Source organism: Rousettus aegyptiacus, unplaced genomic scaffold (genome assembly GCF_014176215.1).
Source record: "Rousettus aegyptiacus isolate mRouAeg1 unplaced genomic scaffold, mRouAeg1.p scaffold_m13_p_15, whole genome shotgun sequence".
NCBI classification, from domain to species: domain Eukaryota; kingdom Metazoa; phylum Chordata; class Mammalia; order Chiroptera; family Pteropodidae; genus Rousettus; species Rousettus aegyptiacus.
In genome coordinates, this window is record NW_023416290.1 from 33,997,840 (window position 1) to 34,019,912 (window position 22,073).

General features: G+C 43.7%; 1 protein-coding gene and 1 pseudogene across 1 annotated transcript in view; one reads left to right on the forward strand and one right to left on the reverse strand.

Moving 5' to 3' along the window:
• Positions 1 to 20,098, reverse strand: part of SNX31 (sorting nexin 31) — a 56,956-nt gene extending 36,858 nt beyond the window's left edge. Inside the window, exons 1-5 of the mRNA XM_016129785.2 lie at positions 19,986 to 20,098; positions 19,805 to 19,879; positions 10,300 to 10,414; positions 8,485 to 8,549; positions 1,870 to 1,980 (exon numbers count right to left, since the gene is read on the reverse strand). Of these exons, the coding sequence (XP_015985271.1) occupies positions 1,870 to 1,980; positions 8,485 to 8,549; positions 10,300 to 10,414; positions 19,805 to 19,879; positions 19,986 to 20,051 (432 nt within the window). The 5' untranslated portion in view covers positions 20,052 to 20,098. The remainder of the gene's footprint in view (positions 1 to 1,869; positions 1,981 to 8,484; positions 8,550 to 10,299; positions 10,415 to 19,804; positions 19,880 to 19,985) is intronic.
• LOC107502495 overlaps positions 20,050 to 22,073 on the forward strand; it is a 53,465-nt pseudogene continuing 51,441 nt past the window's right edge.

Below are 22,073 nucleotides of genomic sequence, written 5' to 3' on the forward strand. Positions count from 1 at the left end.
AATTTCTTAGACATTACCTCGAAAGTTTAAGTAACTTACCAAACTCATCCAGCTATGACATGGCAGCACTGTCACGGTTGAATCCAGAAATTGTCCAAACCCCAGCAGATGGGGGACCCCAAACTCCCAGCAGCCAGCTTCAGCTGCAGGGAACATGAGTTGCCAGTGCCCCCGGTGTGCGAAATACATGCCAACGACGGTGTCGTTGGGCAGGGCAGGTCCTCTCCCTTGTCCCACAGGCCCGACCATTTCCAAATCATCTCAGGTCCCGCAGCCACGCCTGCGTCACCCGCCGGGCCCGGAAGGTGTCTGTGGAGTCCCCACCCTCACTATTACTGTCCGTCTCCTCCGCCATTTCTGTGTCTGTCTCTCGTTTTGCAGGTGCCAGACGGACAAGTGAGGAAACTGTGGCTTGGGATTTTTTGTTTGTTTGTTTGTTTGTTTGTTTGAGGTATAAATCTCCTCAAGCATCAAGGGCCTTTGATGGTATTTATTTATTTATTTATTTATTTATTTATTTATTTATTTGATGCTATTTATTATTCAGAAAGATCTTTCTGGAAATCAGTGCAGAAGATTAGCAAGACTGGAAGCGGGAAGGCTAGTTTGGAGGCTGCGACAGAAATCTAGCTGAGATCGTTAAGAGCGCAAACTAGGAGCGTGGAGATGGAGAGGAGGAAACAGGAGAAGGGGTGAGTAGGAGAGAGACTTGGGGTACAGTGATGCGAAGGTGGGGGCGGAGCCAAGGGTAGCTTCCCACTGGATGGCCTCAGCGACCAGGCGGATACTGACACCACTCAACCAGGTCAGCAATGAAAGGTGGGGGTGGGGTGTGTGCGGTGACTTTAGCAGGAAGATAGGTCCAAAATGCTCATGCTCAGTCAGGGTCAAGATCTAGAGGAGGGGTGTCCCCTAACCTAGGGACGCTCACTGCTCTTCTGAGGCTGGGAGGGCGCGGGTGGGCTTGAGTCTCAGGCTAGAAAGAGGAGCCACAATGCAGGGAGGGACCCCTCCCCCACCCTCAGACATCAGTAAAGACAGCTCCAGAGCTGGGAGCCCAACAGGGAACACATCTGCTTGTTTCCAGCTCAGAGAGCATCAGATACCATGACCCCAGCACAAGAGCTTTCTAAACTTGGCAAGGTCCTAGTAACTTTCCCACTTTATCCTGTTTATAATTTATAATTTATTATTCTCCTGGGCATGTTTCTCTGAGGATTAGAACTAAAACCCTTGGCAGCCCAGCTCAGAGGGAGGACAGGTCCAAGGGCAGAGCTGGTGATGGCCACATCTAAAGGAAGAGAGGATGCTTTCTAGGTCTCGTCCTTGGAGTCCTCAGAGAACCAACTAAAACTCGGGTCTGGCACAGAATTAGACCCACTGGGGTGTTGGTTTCGGGGGTTTTCCCTGTGGGGGAGAAGGGACAACTCTTGCAGCCGTTGAGAACTCCGCTGTCATTCTCTCCTAGAACCTGTTACTGGCTCACCTGGGTGCAGCCTGTTTCAGACTCATCTGGGGTCCACCCTCTTGCAGCTCTAGACCATGGGCCCCCCATAATGAAGTGCTCTGCTCAGTTCCAGGGCGCCTCCTGGCTGTTCCAGGGAACTGACAGCAGCCCTGGGAAGGCCCTCAGATATCCCTGGAAAACTGACACCCACAAGGAAAGCAAACCACAGGAGCCCGGGGGACTGGTCATAGCTCAGATTCATTGGTCGGTCTCCCAGAAAATCCCAGCATCTCTACAGATATGTTATCCAGAGTGAAAAGATAGGCAGGAAGCTTCCAGAAGGCGACCCCATCCTAGTCTCTGCCTTCAAACAGAATGCTTCCTCAGTGCAGTTCTGGAGCTGGAGTTTGGATGGCGTTTACCTCTAGGACTCTTTCGGCGGTGTCTGATGTGAGGATTTCAGCTTGAATGCTCCTTCCATCGGGCAGAAATATGTCCAGAGCTGCTCTCTTGGCAGTGATGCCAAACGTGTCCTGTGAGCAGAGGGAAAGCACGGTGAGCCCCACAGGGCCTTCGGTGGGGCACCTGGCAGCAGGGGACAGTCAGCAGTGTCCCCTCCCCAGGCCCTGGGGGTATGCAGTCCCCATAAGCACACAGAGCGAATGCAGGGATTTGGTTCTAGGGGGCAGGGCAGGGATTAGGAGGGGATGTGGAGAAAGGCTGAGGCAAAGCAATGTCACGCAGCTTGAATAATTCCAAATGAACAAGATATCTGTTTAAAAAAATCATCCCCGTGACCCTTGGTGGTCTCAGATTTTAACTCTTTGAATATTTCCAGGCATCCCTAAATGTCCATAAAGTGCAGTAATTTAGGATTCTGCTACATCAAACATCTGAAGCGTGCAAACTCTGAGGCCTGTGTGGAGAAGCAAGTCGCTAAACTGTAGTGGGTGCTAAACAGCTGAGGGCCGGCGCCCCCAATCCCCACAGCTCTGCTTGCGCTCATGCATTCTGTGAGGAGACACGTGTGTGCTAGAGGCGAGTGCAGATCTGGGGATCTGTGAGGTTCCCGGGTGAAGTGCTCTAGAATATCAAGGACACGCTAGAGACTCTGGAAGGCCATCAGAGTTTAGGAAAGGGCGAAGCTGAGGCTGGTGCTCAGCTTACCACAGAGGGAGGGACGCTAGGAAGGGGTGTGGCCAGTGGCTTCCCAGACGGGCCTCACGGGGTGCTGCAGCTGAGGGCGGGCTGTTTCCAGCACCTCCCAAAACAGATTCTGTCAGTCTACAGGGTGGTCTCCAGGTCTACAGGTCACAGTCTTTCTCAGCCCTGGTCCTACAATGTGGTTAACTCCTAGTGCCCCAGGATCCACTACATGCAGTGAGCTCACTTCTCTCCTAGGCGTTTAGAATGGCACTAATTATGGGGCATCCTTGGGAGAACTGAGAGTCACTCAAACCATTTTCTGTGTTCTAAGACTACTATACAAGCCAGAATATTAGTAATACAGAGGGCAGTGTGGGAAGGGGGAAGTATAATCTCTTTCTAGTGGCTAAAATTTTTTATCCAGCCCAGGTCACCTTTCTTCCTTGTTATCTGTTTGGGGAGAGGAGATCCAAATGATCAATCTGAAGATCGTTTGGAGATCATAGAATTGGAGCTCAGGTAGGCTGACCAGGCGAAACCCTTCCACCTGAACGGGCAACACCTCCGCTTTCCTTAGTCCTTCTGGACGCTCCCCACCAGGTTCACAGACACAACAGACTAGGCACCAGGCTTTGCATAAACCGGGGGATGCAACAACTCAATGACATTGTCCAGGTACCTGAAAAGGCCAATCACTTTAGCGACAGGCTTATTTTCCCTAATTTCATTATCAAAAGATAAGCTTTAACTTTATTAAAAAATTTTTGTTTTAACTTTAAATTTTAACCTCCCACCCACTGCCAATACTTACTAAGTTTCTATGATTCTGAACCTAAGTACTTTAGAAGAGAAAATGTGCTGTTTTCCAAATTCAATGGGTTGCTCCAAAAAACCCCCTTACATTTGTGAATGTATTATATCTCCATATATAGGCAAGTGTATATACAGCATATCATTTATAAATATGCATGTATTTGTTATATTTAAATATATTGTTAGATCTGATACTGATCATGGTGCTGTGTGCTAACTGCTTCGGATATAGTAACTCATAAGTCTCAAAACAACTCCATGAGGCATATATACTTATTAATCTCCCTTTTTTCAGCTGAAATAAGAGTTCACAAAGGTTAAGTAACTTGCCTGAGGACACCCTGCTAGATGGTGGCAGAGGCAGGAGTCAAGGCCAGCTCCACGTGAATCTAGGGCCTGGGCTCTAAATGGGGTGGACACCTCTCCCAGCTGGCCCAGGAAGGTTCCAGTATGAGCCTGTCATCCAGCATTGCTATGGACGGGATGTGTGTGTCCTCCCCACACCCACCCCCCAATTCATATGTCGAGACCGAACCCCCACTGCGGTGGTATTTGGAGATGGAGCCTTCGGGATGTGATTGGGGTAAGGGATGTGATTAGGGTTAGGTGTCCTCGTGAAGGGATTAGTGCCTTTATAAGAAGAGACACCAGAGAGCCTGCTCTCTCTCCATGCATACACAAAAAAGAGATTGATTTCTCACAGTTCTAGGAATTTTCGTTATTTAAGCTACCCAGTCTGCATTTTGTTATGGCAACCCACATGGCCTAATATAAGCATAATAATTACAGTGCGTCTTTCACTCCCCCAAGAATCTAAGCTTTGATAAGTTATATGGCCACCAAGTTACCACCATAACGCCAGCATAAGGTAGCATGTTATGCTCCTTCCCTCCATAGACTTGGTTTCTGGGTGCATGATGTGAATTTGTCAATTTACTGATCATCATGTTTGTCACTTTTCAAACACTGCTGTGACTTCTCCCTGTCAGAACTGGCCTCTGCATCAGCCAGCAGAGAACCACCAACCAGCCTTTCCCTCCAGGCGTCCAGTGCTGGCACATTCCATTTCCCAGAATCCTTTGAGAATGGCAGGGCCCCTGGTTTCCCTCCACAGCATGAGCCCTGAGCAACCCCCACACGAGCTCTGGCCACACTTTCTTACTTTCTTCATTCTCACCTTTCCAGGGGCATTCTGGAAGATTTCTCTAGTTCCCCGGCATGATAACTGACTGATGGTGAATCCCGGCAGGACCCCGAGACCCCCAACTTAGCTGCTACACAGGTAATCAAGGGTAAGGGGTATCCCAGAGCAACTACTGCAAATAGTCCCTTTCTAGGTACATTTTTGCCTACGTCTCTGATTCTTAAAGGTTTTTGGCCTTTACTCACAGACATCTCTTACTTCAGGGGAAAAATGGAAAATAAATGGAAAGAAGGTCATTGATTTTTGATAATTCTAAAGGAATTACCTCAGTGCAACTCCCACTTCCAGACACATCGCAGACCAGTAAGATATCTAAATCATATAAACAGTTAAAATGACATAACTGCACATTTTTATTAAATTCTCTTGCAAAAGAAAAGTGAGGATGCAGAATGGATTAGCAGGGCAAGTAAGATGAATCAGACACTCGAGAATTTTATGTAAAAAGCAGAAAGAAGCCATGGTGGTTCTGGATCAGGGAAATGGAAGGATAGAAAGATTTTCTGGCAGTGTGGTGAAAAAAGACTAGAAAAAAGAGTCCGGAAGATGGGGAGACTCCACGCAGGTTGGCTGTGGTAATCCGCAGGGAAGGCACTGAAGAAGGGTGGGGCTGACCACATGTTTAAGAATCACACCATCCACAGAGCCCTCCGGTCAGCAGCCTCCACCCCGCCCCCACCTCCCACCCCTCACCCCTACCCTCCACCCCCACCCCCGTATGCGACCTGGTATAAACCCGGAGAGGTTACTCTCCTTCCGTACACCCCATTTCCTCAGCATTAAATAAGGCTGGCAATTGTGTCCACCTCATTGGGCTGTGGGGAGGATTCAATGGGTAACGGGTGTGAAACTTGCAACAGTACTCATTACAATCACTCAGATGGCAGGTTTCCTGTTTTGTCATTGTTGGGAATGAGGAGGAAGACATAACGTGCCTTTGATCCGAATTAGTGGCAACAGATAAAAAGTTAAGGAATCAAGAAAAGATTCAGGAAGATGTTTTCAACACTCACACCCATTCAAGTTCTGAGTCCTGTACATTTTACATCTGAAACTCTCCGTGAAATCCATCCGCTTTTCATCTCCACTGCCAGCGCCTTAGCCCCAGCTGACATCTCTTCTCTCCCAGACCCCTGCTATGACCTTCTTACTGGTCTTTTCGCTTCCACTCTCCTCCCCCACAAACTATTTTCCACATTTCCTTAGAAATATATACATATTTTTACTGAATGACATTTATCTGAGGTGGTTTGGGGAAGGTGGCTTGAAGAAGATTGTGGGGGAGGTAATTAAAGCCCCCCAAAATCTGTGGCATAGCTTCTGGGATTCAAAACACAGGAGAGAAATATTTTTTAAGTGCAAACCTAAAAATATCCTCTTGTTTAAAACCCTCCAATGGTCTTACATTGCTCATGGGACACTGAAAGGGCAAATACTGCTTTTCTCTACTCTGCTCGTCCCCACTCTTCTGACGCCAGCTCCCTGGAGTTGGCACAAGACCCCACAGGTTCAGCTCTGCTCCTCAAGGCTGCCTCAACGTCAGCCGCCGATCGCGAGTCCAGGCTGCCCATGAGTCTGGCCAACCAGCGATCCATTGTGACATAACAGAACTGGGAGAAGGGAGGGATCTGAAAGAGCAGAGTCCCCACCCCCATAACAGGCGATCGGTGGAGAATGTCTACAAACTGAACAACGAGAGAAAGTTAGAGATGTATATCAGTAACCTCCAGATTTTTAAATCTCTGAAGAAAAAGCTAGAAGATTTGAAAGCCACTGCCTCTGGAGAGCAGGAGATGGTGATAATCCTTTTTAGCACTATTTTACTTTTAAAACCATGAACACAGTTTGCTCTAAAAAAAAATTTTTTTAGAACAATATGGTAAAGAGGATAAACAATGACATTGAAAAATCTTCATACTATGAATTCAAAGCCAGGTAAAACATAGGTTTGGAGTAGTGATCAAGGAGGAGTTTGGCTTCTGTGATAATTCAATTTTACTAGAACGTATCTAATTAATAAATGTAAACGCAATACAAAAACAGAATTAGAGGTAAAAAGCCAACTTGGTGGATTTGGATTATAGAAAAACCAAACCTTAATTAAGCTGTCATCCTGATCTAAGATCAGGAAACAAAATAAACAATTCACACTAGAAAAATGGTTGCATTTCCCTTTAAGAAACATTGGAATCCTCCAATATGATGGGCTCCCTTAACACACTTTAAAATATGTGCTAATTCTTTTCAAATTGATTTTAATAACCTGAGAAATTTGTTAATTTCCCAAAGAAGATCAACTGGTGTGCTTTATTGATATTCTGCTCTGAGGAAGAGGAATGTCTGATAGCTCTGATGCTTACTCAAGGTTTCTTATCCAAGAAAATCCATACTTGAACTCGCCAAACTCTAAATTTCCATCACATTCATAATAGGCCCTAATCATTTCACCGCAAGGGAAACATTCTCAAGAGGAAATGGGGAAATAGTCACTTCCTAGATCCCCAAACATAGCCACAGTGGGCAAAATTTCCCCAGTACCTAAGTTACCCTAACTTCTCAGGCACAGAAAAGCCACTCCAAATACTTTGTCTTCTTTTTCTCAACACATTGTTCACATATGGCCACAGAACACGACGGTTTAAGAATCAGGCACATAAAAAGGTTTTTAGTCTGAAAACTTCAGTTTTGCCTTCTCAAAAGTCCCTTCATCTCTAAGGTGATCACAGGGCAGAAACACAGAGCCTAGTAAGTAGAGGGGGTCCAAACACAAAACACAAGGGAGATCATGGGCGGCAGGGCTGGGTGGGCTACCACCACTCTAGAACTGTCTCAGTGGAGCAGGGGTTCTGGATCTAGGCTCCTGGGTTCAGAACCCAGTTCTTCTCCTTGTGAGATATGTGTCCTCCGACAAATAACTTAGTCTGAAAAAGAGACACTGATAGCACTTCCCTCAACAAGTTGTGAGGCACTGTACCTAAGGCTCTGGTCTAGCCCTGATTAAACGTCCCCGTGGAGACGAACCCCTCTTACTTTTGCAGCTTGCCTTTGGCCGGCTGTGGTAAACTCCCCCACCCCCGCCCTTGGACTCCTGGATTCATGTTTCTGATGCCATGTGTTCCTGCCCAGAGACAGGAAGATGTTCTTGTGCTTGCCGAGCCCTGGAGAGCCAGGCCTGTGGGCCTGTGGTTATTTGGCAATAACGACTCGGAAACTGCAGGCCAAGAACTCATCAGATGCAGTGAAAATATCCAGGTGGGGACTATATAATACTGAGGTGGGGAAGCTGCCTGTTCTCTGTTCCTTGGGCTCCTTTCATGGTCTGGCATGTCCACATATCACCACTGCTCATCCCAGCCCTCCCAATTCCCACCAGCCCTGCAGGAGCAGCCTTGCTGCAAGCTCGGCTAGCAGATTCTCTCCGGCGCTGACGGCACCTATTTACTGCTCATGAGTCACCCTGGCCCTAGAAGGCATCAAGGGAAGGGTCTACTGGCAGCTGGAGTAAGAAGTGGCGACTGCTTCTGTTTTCCTAATGTCAGTTCTGAGTCTCCCAGACTGCCAGATGTTAAGTGGTTTGTTGTTCTTTCTCTTAATGAAAAGAAAAAGCTAGAGTATAATTTAATCTCCCTGTCCACCCCAGAAAACTTCCAATACTAGCTTAGATGTCACTGCCTTTAGAAGGGCTCCCTGACCAACGTCTCTCAGACACACACTCATCCTGTGTCAAGTTTCCAATGTACTGTTGGATACAACAACATTTCAACTTTCAGTCAAAGTAAGCTTCTGTGGGGCTGACGGCTAGAAATGCACACGTGGTTAACAGGAGATATATTCTGCAGCGAAATAGAACATTAATGAAGAAGAGCAAGCTTACCAGCTGTGCCAGTTTTAAAAAATCAACGAAGACATCACTTCTCAGCATGTTCGGGTCCACAGTTACTGGAAAACATGGACAGCGAGCCAGGTTAGCATGGGGCTGGGCTGCCTTCTCTATTAAAATGCTCTGTCCTCCAGGGAATGCTTTAGGCCTCGCCAGAGCACCGCTGCCTCCTTGAAGGCAGTGGAGTTTGTGATCTCCCAAATACACGAAAATCTGCGGTGCTTGCCTCCTGCAGGCAGCCTTGACAACCACAGCAATCCCAGGTGACCTCTTGCAGGAATCACTTTACTCATGTGTACCGGAATCACTCAACATCCATCTTGACAAAGTGGAGGTTGGGAGACATCTTGCCAACAGGGATAAAGGCTGAACCTGGGAAAGTGACCGGCTGAACACTGTGATCATGTGTGAAAAGGGCAGTCATTAAAGGAGTATTTCCCTAAGACGTGAGAAACGAACCGAGAGAGAACGCGAATTCAAAAAATATCACATTTTGAGCTGGAAGGGCTTACTTAACAGGTCTAAAAGAAATATATTTGCCATTACAAAAGACGAGTGAGAAATAGATGACTTCTAAAATTTTCACTTACTCTGCGTAAAAACAATGTACAGCCATGAGAAATGAGGTAAATCCATAATTGCTGACCTAGAATGATCTATAAAATATATATTTTAAGATGGAAAAAATGAACACACAGAAGAATTTTTTTCTTCTGCCGTGAAGGACACCAGTGGAGCAGTTGGTGAAGTTCGAACAAGGTCTCTAGATTAGGAAACATTGTCGTGTCACTGTTAGTTGGCTGATTCTGGTAATTATATCATGGCTATCGAAGGGAATGTCCTTGATCTTAGAAAATACGCGCAGAAGAATTTAAGGGTGAAGTGAGCTGTGTAACACGAGCGTCTCAAAAATTATATATACATATATACACAAACACGTATACACACATACACATTTGTTATACACACACAAGAAAGAAACAATGAAGCAAATGTAAAATGTTAACATTTGGAAAATCCGGTGAAGAGTCTACAGAAATGTTTTTTTTTATTTTTTGCAACTTTTCTGTAAATCAGAGATTCTTTAAGAATAAAAAGGTTTTAAAAATCAAATACAGAACAATGCATAGGCTTAAGTTTCAATTACTTTTGAACAAAGAGAGATGTACATACATGCTCGTATACACACAGATCATTTCTGGAGAATACGCAAGCTCCTCGGAATAGTGTTTACTTCAGGAAGCCTGGGGGTCTGGGGTAGAAGGGAATGAACCTTTCATTGTATACAGTTGACACCTGAACAACTTGGGGGTTAGGGGCACCAATCCTAATGCAATCGAAAATCTTAGAATAACTTTTACTTCCCCAAAACTTAGCCTGCTTTTGACTGGAAGCATTTTGACTGGAAACGGTCAATTAACACACATTCCTTACATTACATGTATTACATACTGTATTCTTACAATAAAGTAAGGTAGAGAAAAGAAAGTTTTTAAAAACTATATACAAAGGCCACATATTGTAAGATTCCACTTATCTAAAATGTCCAGAACAGGCACCTGTATACAGATAGAGACTAGTGTAGTGGGTGACGGGGGCTGGTGAGAAAGAGGACTGGGGAACGATTGATAATAGGCGTGAGGTTTGTTTTTGGAGTGATGAAAATGGTCTCAAATTATATCATGGCGATAGCTCCACAATCCTGTAAATACACGAATAACCATTAAATTGTACACTCTAAATGAGTGAATTTTATGATGTGTACCCTAAATCTCAATAAATCTATACATGAAAAATCCAAAGACCTACCATTTTGCAGGTATTGTTCCAATTGGTCCCTCCTCTCATCGGCCATAGATGTGGTCATTGCAAGATAATGCTTTGGTGGAAAGGGAGGCAGGCAATTTCCAAACACTCGTCTCAGCTGAAAGATGCAGAAAACACACGTGTATGGCAAAGAGCCTCCAAGTCAAGGCTGAGGAGATAGCAAAGCCCCCTCTGAGGGCACCCTTTACTCCAGGACTTTCTTTAAAATTAACCCTTCCTGGTGGCTGAAAGGAAGAAAGAGAGATACTTTGATTGGCTTAAGGAGGAATTTATTTCAGTACAGATTCCTAGAGATACCATAGTAGACATGTCACAGAATGACAACTTCAGTCTGAGTTTGGTAGATTTGGGGTACATTAAAATTTTTGTTTCCATAAGACTACCTACCACTCACAATCATACAATTCACACCTCAATAGTATCTATAATATCAATGATGATCGTTAGGAATTTAATTCGCTACGCCACACCTGCCTCCTCCAAATCTAAGCAAAGCAGCAGGTGTTTACAGCTGTGCTAATACGGCAGCCACTCAGCCACCTACGGCTAATGAGCACTACAAACGCAGCCAGTCCAAGCTGAGATGTGCTCTCAGTGTAAAACATGACAGACTGTGAAGACTTAGTTGCTTATAAAAGATAATGTAAATATCTAATAATTTTTAATATTGATTACATATTGAAATGATAATAGTTTGAATATATTAGATTATATAATCTCATATATTAAAATTAATTCTACCTGTTTCTTTTGATGCTTTTTAGGCAGACTATCAGAATATTTTAAATTACATATGTAGCTCATATTATATTTCTTTTGGACAGGGTTGGTTTATAGAATTCCTATAAGGCTGACATATGATCCCACTCGAAATCCGGTCACACTCTTCCTTTCCACCCACACACATATGACCCCGAACCATGGCAATTATATTTATTCAAGTCAGCAGTGGAGGCATTAAAAATGATTTTTAATTTAAGATCACCGAGGTGTGTCTTCTTCATGCCAGCCCTACACTTAGAGTGGCACCTTGAAGTTAAGGCACAGCATCATCCACCTTAAAGCAGGAGAAAGGAAACCAGTCAGATGCCCAGTCAGGTTTTCATGGTTAAACTCTCACTGCTACAATAGTCAATGCTTAAAGAAGATGAAGATCCAAGACAGACGAGACTGCAAACAGGTAAGCATTTTAATTCCATGGCCTTTGTCACAAATACAGTGTGCATTTGGCAAATATTTACCTTGCATAGGTCCTAACTTCAAGATGCATGGAGAACCCGACCACTCCTCTCCACCCCCACTGCCATCAGCCTGTCCAAACGACCGTCATCTTTCTCAGGTTACTGTAGCCTTCCAAGTCCCTCTGTTTATGTCCTCTATTCCCTTCAGCTTACTCTTAATACAGACTCTAAAATGATATTTTAAAATGTAAGTTAGATCATTCCATTGCCCTGCTCAAAATCCTTCAGTTTCCCATCTCACTCAAGTAAAAGCAAGTGTCCTTAAAAGACCTAGAACTGTGCCATCCAATATGATGTCCATTAGCCACCTATGATTCCTTAACTTTAAACTATAATTAATTAAAACATAATAAAATTTAAAATTCAGTTCCGCAGTCGTACTAGCCACATTTTAAATACTCAGTAACCACTCCAAATATGGCAAGTTCTTACAGAACTGGTAAAAGCCAATATAGAGCATATCCATCAGCTAGAAAATTCTATTGGACAGTGCTGGTAACTTCCTAGACATTATTAACTGTCTGCCTGTAGGTAACATGCAGCATCATGATGTATTTTGTTTGGTCTGCTAGGTCATTGTTCGTTTGATTTTTAGAGAATTTGAATTTGATTCCAACCGTTAATTTGTAATTAATAATTTTTTAAATTCATGTCCTGGAAGGAATACAGAATGATATAACCACTTTGGAAGATAGTGTGGTAATATCTTACAAGTTAATGTAGTTTTACTGTATAATATTTACTATACAATATCCAGTAATCATGCTCCTAGATATGTATCTAATAGATTTGAAAACTATGTCCACAAAAATGTGTGTGTGAATTTTTATAGCTGCTTTATACATAACTACCCCAAACTGGAAATAATAAAGATGCCCTTAAATACATGAATGGATAAACTGTAGTGCATCCATATGGTGGAACATTATCCAGCAATAAAAAGAAATGAGCTAGCAAGCTATGAAAAGACATGGAGGAAACTTAAATGCATATTGATAAGTGAAAGAAGACAGTCTGGAAAAGCTGCATACTGTATGATTTCAATTATATGACATTTTGGAAAAAGCAAAACTACAGAGATAGTAAAAAGATCAACGGTCACCAGGAGCTTGGGTTGAGGGGTAGCGAACTGGTGAAACACATGGAATTCTTTAGGGCAGCGAAACTATTCACATGATAGTGTCATTGTAGCTACATGAGGCTGTGCATTTGTCAAAGCTAATGAAGTTTAAAACACACCCTTAACGTATGAAAATATTTTAAAAATCATTTAGGAGGTAGGAGAAACTCAGGATGGAATGCAGAATATGACAATTCGGCTTTATTGACACATTGCAATAAAGAGAAACAGGTACTGACCTAAGCAACTTTGGAAATGAGTGGGGTCTGTAAAACTAAAAGCAAAAGAAATGACATAAATGCTGTGCTCTAGTTGATAAAGTTGTTTGCCTTGGGGATACAGGTTAACAATTCAAATACTTCTACATATGTGTACAGAAATGAACGATTAAGTAAATAGATGGCAGATAGTGGAAATCAGGTTTCTCATTGTTGGACTGGGAGTTTCAGATAAGTAAGGGAAGTAGGCTAGAAAGATCCATGTGGTAATGGATTATAGTTGAAGATATTGGTATTAACTCATGTTTATAGATATAGATACAGATTGTTACATATAGAACTATTTACAGTTATGCCTGTACACATATATTTCTTACTCTATCAGCTGAGAAGTCCTGAAAGCAACAATAGTGTAGTAGCAACAAACACACCCAGTGCCCAGATCTTGGCTTCTAATACTGTTCTCCAACAAAAGTTACCAGGGTTCCATGGAGAAATGGCTGATTCTAGGACTGAGGCGGTATGTATGCGAGATGAGTCTGGAACATCTTGGGGCACCGGAAAATAAGGAAGTGCTCAAAACAACAACAGTAACAACAACAACAAAATCAACAATAGGGGTATATCGAAGAGACACTGGAGCAAACGAAGAGCTTGCACAGGCCAGCGCTGGTACAATTTGAGCAACAAAATAAAGGCATACTGAAATATAACCCAAAGTATAAAGGAAATATCCAGGAGTCCATACAGATATAAATTGTTGAATGAATGAATGAATGAATGAAGAGAATAGACAAATCTCCTGTGCAGAAATCCCAAATAATTTATATAAACACTCATTCTGCAAGGGTGAACATAACTCCTCACTCTTTAAGTGCGGGCTGTGCAAAGTGACTTCCTTCCAAAGAGTACACTACGGAAAGGGAGAAAGAGTAACTTTCCAGTGGTGAAAGCTGACAAACACAACCTCAGCCAGGTGATCGAGGTCAACATCAACAGTAATAAGTCACGTAGATAGATAGCAGGTACCCTTGATATGATGTGATTTGAATGTTGTTTGATTTCTGTGGTCTCCCTTCCCAAAACATATCACTCCAGTCTAGTCATGTGAAAACATCAGATTCCAGTAGAGGGACATTCCACAAAATACCTGAAAAGTACTCATCAAAACAAAGTCATTAAACACATGGGGAGTCTGAGAAACTGTCACAATCAAGAGGAGCCTACGGAGACATGACAACTAAATGTAATGTGGTATTCTAGACGGGATCCCGAAACAGAAATGGGACATCAGGTAAACACTAAAGTCTGAATAAATTATGGACTGTAGTTAATAACATTGTATCAATACTGGTTCAGTAACAAATGTAGCATACCAATGGAAAACAATAGGGAAACCTGGTGCGGGATATGTAGGGACTATACTATCTTTGCAATTTTTCTGTAAATCCAAAACTGGTCTACAAAATTAAAGTTTATTTTTCAAAAACTGATATTCTGGCTTCTCTTGAAAACTTGGAAGGTCTGGAATAACTGAGTCCCATTATCTCAGGCAACCATATCTTTTAGAGACCTAAGCAGCCCTCACCACTCCCCATTGCCTCTATCTGATCCACGCCTCTCATTTAAATTACCTGCCTGACCCCTGTAGCCATTTTTCAAACTTTCTCCTAAATCTAGTAGTATAAAATATTATAGCAAGAATTCTGTTTCTCTTAAATTCAAAGGTGTTTTCCTGCCATGCCAGAAGCTGTCCCAAGGCACTGGGCTGAAGCATCCTCCCCAGCAGGGCTGTCCAAACACCCTGTGCACCACCTCTGCTAATTCTATTAAATAGAAGCAGAATCCTGTTCTCTTTTCGTGCAATTATTTTTTGATTAACAGATTAAGTGATCTTTAAAAGGCAATTGTCTTCCTTGGCATGTACTCATAAATGTCACGGATACTCTCAAATTGGTTTGAATCACAGCAGCCTTGAGCCAGCAGGGCTGCAGGTGACCCATCTGCAGGAGAACATCCTGTGGAAGTCCCTACCCTAAGGCCAAGCAAGATCTGGGGGAAAACAAGGATCAAGGTCTAATACCCATCACAAGTGCAAAAACTCTCCCAGCAGGTTTTACAACCTGAGCTGCCTCTTCAAGGAAACTTTCCCCTCCCTTCTCTAATATAGGTGGAAGGGGGAAGATAAACATATAAAGAACTTTAGTCGAGTCTGCCGAAAGTCACTTCTTAACTCCACAAGCTTTTCAACTCTATCAAAATATAGCCTTTTCTATTAGTCTCAGACAGCACATAGTTTAGGTATTAAAACCAATAGCATACTGAGAATTATCCAGCATTACAGCTTAGCCCTCTTTTTCAAAAAATTGTTTCAAGAGATCAAAAGGAAAACACACTGCTTCCATTCTTTTATTGTGAGGTGTTTTTTGTTTATTTGTTCTTTTTTTTTTTTTGAAAGACCATGTTCAGATAATGTATTTTTAATCTCAGAACAACCTCTTGCACTGATTTTTCTATCACGCAGTTCTGTCTTTTAACACAAAGACTTTACTGGCCAATTGAAAATATTACCTCCTTCCCTGCCCTATGCACTCATAGCCTTCATACCTCTTCCAGAGCGGTGACCAGGGATGAACACAATTACAGACACAAACAGTGGCCTTTCTACAGTCTTTGTTTCTAATGCTGACTCATTTATCCCACCTCTTAAAAGGCCCCTTGTAATAAAAATCCCAGATTCTCCAGATAAAGAGCCACAGCTCAAAGCAATCTGGCCTGTGGCATCTGGTATTGAAGAATCTTAGCCTGGAGCTTGTATATAACCCTATTTACTCCTCAAAAAAAACCTTGTGATCATCATCACCATTAACACTGCCATCCTCCCGCCTTGACAATGAAGGTACCTGACAATATCCTTCCACCTTGACAAGATTACTTGCCAAGAAGAGTAACCTGAAGCTCAGGGAGACAAAGTGACTTAAACCAATGTCCTACAAACTAATGAGTAGCAGCACTTGGGCAGCCCTTCACTACATTTTCCTTCTCCTTCCCTTCACGTTCCTCCTCCTTCCCTCCTGCTCCTTTAGTAAATCTCTATTGAGTACCTACTAAAGCAGGATTCTCTGTTGAGTAACATGCCTAAAGCTTCCATTCATTCCTTTATTTAAATATTTGGCTTTTGCAACTAAATAATCAGGGAAGACAAAATATATACACAAAAAAGGAATGTGACAAGTTCTAAACACTAAGTGGCACAGGAATCAAAGAAAGACATCTCCTGCCATCGAGGGGGATTTCCTGGAGGAGGAGAGGCTTGAGGTGAGCCTTGAGAAAAGGCTGATCCCTGACCAGTGGGCCAGAAAGCCAGGGTGTCTCCAGGCATGGGTTGTGAGCTAGGCAGAGGGGGTGAATGGGCTACCCTGATACAAGAGCCCTCCTCTCCCAAAAAAGAGCATTTGCAAGCTTGCATGGCTTGCCCCCATTGCCAGGTCTGATGCTGGCAGGATGTTTACAAAGAGGCAAGCATCTTTTCATAGAGTTCAGTATCACTTACACAGATGGCCTCCTTTTAACACTTGGCCAAATGAGCCAGTTAAATGTTTCCTTCACAGATTTCTTTAAATCCATTTGAAGGAGATGATGTAGGCAAAGGCAGGGACATAAATCAAACTGCTTTTATTTATCTAAAGGGACAGAAAGAAGTCAGGTCAGGCAGTTCACATAGCAGAGAGACGGACAGATTTCAGCAGCAGAGGGGGCAAGCTGCCAGACCTTGAGTGAGACTCACCATGGGACAGGGGTGTAGGTGATGACTTCAGAGGGCCCAGGTCACAAATGACCTCTTGGAAACATAACCATCTCTCCCCAGGTTTGATCTGTATGCATTAGCCTCCATGTAGTTTAGCTAAGAAAGAACAGGGACCACGCCACCTCACCTGAGCCAGGTACTCCTCCTCAATCTTACAGTTATCTAATATACAATCAATATAAAACAATTTACAGCACATAAAATAGAAATCCAATTCTTAGAGCCAAAAATCACACATGCTCAATTCAGTCTTCGTTTAATTTAACACAGTGCATGGCATCTAATAGGAATTTAGTAGATATTTTTTAAGTAAATGAATAAATTAGTTAATTCTATAAGATGACAATATTATAGAATTATAGGAAATCAACTGGATGTACACTTTTACTCACCACACACACATACAGATGGGGCCTTTATATTGTTTTCTTTTTTATTGTGTTTTATATTAAATCAGATTAAGAATTTGAAGACATTTCACATCATCTGTGGAATAGGAAGAATGAAAATCTAGATGAGAAGTGGCTGTGAGTGGTCACCCAAGCTTTCAGTCTCAGATTTAGGATTGCCAGATAAAAGACAGTGAGATGTGCCCCCAAATATTGCTCAGAACATATTTACACTAAAAAAGTGTTGTTTATCTGAAATTTACTGGGGATCCTGTACTTTTATTTGCTGGATTTAGCAACCTTACTCAGACACTTTACAAAATGGGAGTTATGATGGCAATGGCAACACCAACCTTACAGGGGCTTGATGAGCAGCTGGAATTAAATCCTGTGCCTGAACTCTCATGACAAAAAGCAGATCTTGGTTGCCTGGGGCCAGAGGTGAAGGGAGGGGATCAAGGGCAAGGGAGACAAGGGAACTTGAAGAATGTGGGACTGTTCTCTATCTTGATTATAGTGGTGGCAGCTGTATATACATTTACCAAAATTCATCACTCTGAACACCTAAAATTGAGGAATTTTATTATGTTATTCCAAATAGAGTAAAAGCATGTTAGTTTGAACTCAATCATTTGGCACGTTTTACTGCTACAATTTATTTTGTCAGCTTTGTTAGAAACCATAAAATGCATTGGGTTAGAGAAGGTTCTAGAGATTAAGTCCTGGCTCCAATACTAAATTATACAAGCTATTACATGTAAAGCTCTTGGCACAAACCTTAGCACACAGGAACTACTTAATTGTTAGTTATTGTTTTAAATTAACAATAAATACCAATAGCCATCTACGATCTAACTAGTTTCTTTAAAATGGAGCTGTTCCTACAGAAAAGGGAAATAGTGATAAATGCAAGGTGTAATGCAGTTGGAAACTGAGTTTAAAAATCTCCACTGTAGAATTTTGAGCAATCTGGGACAAATATGAAGGGTTCATTAATAATCTATTGTATACTGCCCCAGAGAGCACTGGGCTGTGGCAATTCAGTATTTAAGAATCCATTGCAGTGAATCACAAATCGTTTCTTGTTCGTGGCTTCCAAAACAGAAGACCAAAAATAAAAATTAACTCACTTTATGTCTCCGCTTCTGGATCTTCTAGGATTTGATAGGTCCAAGTTCTTCTGAAAACAAGCATTTTCCTGAGTGTATTGGTTAAGGAGAGCCAGATTTAGGAACTCTTCAAGACTCTGGGTTAGTCAGTGCTTACTGAGCATGTATTATGTGCCAGACTGTATAAGAAACTGGTTTGTAATCTTCACAAGTACACTGATATCGACAACCATAACCACCTATTTGTTTTTTATTTCTGATGAGAAAATTGAAGGTCAGAAAAGAGGTGAGGTGACCAGGCAGGAAGTGGTCAGTCAATTCCACCATCTCCCTGCTCCTTCCCACATCTTGCTGTCTCCTGCTTTTCACCTTGTGAGGGCTCCCTCCCCAATCCCACTGCAGGATGAAGGGGGAGATGATACCTCAACCTCCTACTCCAAAAGCCTAAAACACATATCCTTTCTCGTCCTTCAAGATCCCCATTGGCCTGCCTCTGCAGTCCTCCCAACTCCCCAGACACATTTTTGGTCACAAGCAGCTTTTCATCTTTCTGAAGTCTGAACTCATACCCTTCCTGATCCAGTCATCTGGCTATAGTTGCTGAGGGTCTACTGGATCGCAGGCACTGTATCAGGTGTAGCAATTCAAAGACACCATGCAAATGAACAACCACATTGGAGCTGGGTTTTTCTATGAATGAGTAAGAAGGCTCCCTGCAGCAAGGTATTCCATAGAAAAATGGAACTGAGCTGTCCATCAACAGAAGATGTTAACAGAAACATGGTTTATCCACTCACTAGAAACCCATGGATTCATTCTTTCTTTCTCTTTCTTCCTTTACCAAAATACAAAATCTAAATAAATAAAAAGAAAATGTGCAAGGGAGTAGAGGAGAGGAGAAGATGAAGTTTATTTCCAAACTTTATTTCTCTAACCCATTTTGAAGACTTGCAACACTTCCTTATCAGGGCAATAAAACCCATTAGAGCAGACTAATAAATCAGTCTGTACTGACCCCGGGGAAAATGCCAAAAGGACCTCAAAGCGAGAAACTATTGTGGGAAATGGCCTCCTATCTCGATATTCTCCTCATCAGTTTCCTGGGTTTCCAAGCCTGCCAGTGCTTGAAACTTATGGATACAGTCCTTTGAAAACAAAAACACGCACCTTTTAAAGGGGGTCAGCTTAAGAAACTGGGAGAAAGGAGATTAAATACCCATGCGCACACTTCCTAAGACTACGCCTTGGTCTAGACATGGTTTGCTCATTTTAAATGAGGACACTGTCCCGGCACTGAAATGGAGCCCACCATCGCCCTGCCAGCGGAGGGTCTGGTGGAGGTCGCCGGGTTGGAAAGCGGTTGGGAGAATCACCTGCACCCGGTCCCCTCATCTCCTAGCTGTAGGTGATTAGGCGCAGCAATCACCACGTATTCGTTAGGTTGTATGCCTAGCAATTTACAATGAATCTTTACCATGACCCTGTCCTCAGCCCTCAAAAGGTCCAGTATCTTGCCAGAGTCGCGCTCCCAGACCCCACTGGGCGTACTTTTCCTCACCTGCCTCAGGTGAACAGGCTGGTACCCACCTCGGACCCGCTCACCTGTTCATTCCAACGATGTAGCTGGCTATAGCGCACCTTGCAGAAGAGGAAGCCGTCCAGGTACACAGAGTACAGCTGCAAACACAGAGACGTCCTGTCCCACATTAGCCCAGCGAGCAGGTGAGCCCCCGCCACGTCACTGCCTCCTCCCCTCCCAGCTGGACCCCGGCCCCGGGCGCACCGTGTAGCGGCCCCCCAGCGCGTCTGGCCGCTGCTGGGACACCGGGATACAGAAGTGCATCTTCATGGCTCTGGGAGCGGCGGCGGAGCGGTCCGCGAGTCCGGGAGCTGCGGCCGAGGAGCCGTCTGACCCGCGGCGCTGGCGCAGTCTCCGAATCCGAGCTCCAGTCCAGGAGCCAAACCAGAGGGACGCGGTCCGCGGCTGTGAGCCCTGGCGCGGCGGGCGCAGCCAGGCTGGCCACGCCGTCCGGGGGCGGAGCCCTGCTTGCCCCTACGCCCTCGCCCGCGGCGTCCGCAGGTGGGGCCGAGGGACCTGGCCGCACCGCCTCCTGGTCCCCTGCCTGCCCTGGCTGCGCGGATCCGGTCCCGGGACGCCGGGAGGGTGCAGCGCGTCTATGTGTCAAGGGCCGGACATCGTCCACCGCCCACTGCCCACAGCTAGCCTGCGCCCGAGGCAGGGCTCTCAGGTGCCAGGCTGGGCCTAGGACAGAATTCGGGAAAGAGAGAGACCCTAGAAAGTGCCATATCCTTCCTCAGGCCAGGGATTTCACCCTGGGGTCTATGGACTCCTGGAGGACTTCTTGGATTGGGGGAGACTGTGCGCGGGTGAATGTGTGGGGAGATATAATTCTTGTGGGGAGAAGGTACCGAGTTTTTATTAGATTTTCAGAGGGTTCTTTGAACCCACAAAAGTTAAAAATCGTTGCTCCACCCCTACAGATGTCTTGCACACAGACAGGCCAAAGTAGTCATGCATAAACTACTTGCCCCTGCTCCAGGATCTGGGTGACTTGCTGGAGGGTACCGAGTCGAGGGTGCACAGCCTAGGAGAAATGGGCCTTCTTCAAGAGTCCACGCCAAGGCCCCATTCGGATCCCTGTGGCTTGCAGAATGTCAGTCCCCCTGACAATGAGTCGATCGTGAGAGACAGATAAATCACATTCAGACCGGGTTGAAAAAAGTTTGGGTCCCATTACCTGCCAACACTGCCTGCAGTGCACTAGGAATTACGATTTTCAGAAAAAAAAAAAAAAAAAAAAAAAACATAAATCTAGTAGTTACTCTATGACTAGCACAATTATTTTAGATTCAGTTTTTCATGATAACATTCATTAAATGTAACACTTAAAGAATTTTTAAATCCCTATATAAGTGGACCAATGCAATTCAAACCCTCCTTGTTCAAGGGTCAACTGTATATCAGATGTGAATTTGGAAATTTAAGCTAAGCACTTAAAATATACCCAGATTTTTAACTGTGGTGTGGAGCGAGTTGGTACCCTAAAGAGTTAACTGTATTTGTAATCCTGCTCTAGTATTTTTTAACTACTAGATACTTTTCCTTTTAATATATATATATATATATATATATTTTCATTAATCTACAAGAAACCTCATTAAATGGGGCCTCTCTTGATCCCTAAGAAGCCCTGGTTTCACATAGGTGCCAGCACCCAGTTAGCTGGGGTCACATAAATCCATTGTTCTCAGAGTTAAGCATCCCAAGTTCTTTCAACAGTCTCACTTGTAGTCGCTGTGGAAAGTAATCCTCTTAATTCTCTTACTTTAGTTTAATCGGGACAGAATTCCTCCCACCTTGCCATGGCCACTGGGGTTGAGGGAAGGAGGAGGGAAGCAGCAGCCTCGTGTGTCACAGAGTAGACCCTGGGTCATCTCCATGCTTCTTCCTGTTCTTTAAACCTCGCATAACCCTTCTAGGTAATATTTAAGACTAACAGTGACAGAACAGGACCAGAGAGTGGAGTAACTTTTCCAAGGTCACAGATCCCTTTTTCATAAGTCCGAGTAGTTTATTCCAGGATTTAATTTGAGTCATTGAAAGTCACTTAAAATACAAGTCACTACTGGGTAAGAGCTGAGTGCCTGAAATGGAATCTGAGACTAGAGAAGAAGAGCCAACATTATTTCCTGCATGCTTACTGTGTGCCAGGCTCTGAGGCACATTATGCCCTGGGATTTCCCCAGTAACTGAGCTAGGAGCCATTGACAGTTCTGGTTTTACAGAAAAGGGAATTGAGACTTAGAGCCTTAAATTAGGAAGATAATATACTGTAACAACTAAGAAAAT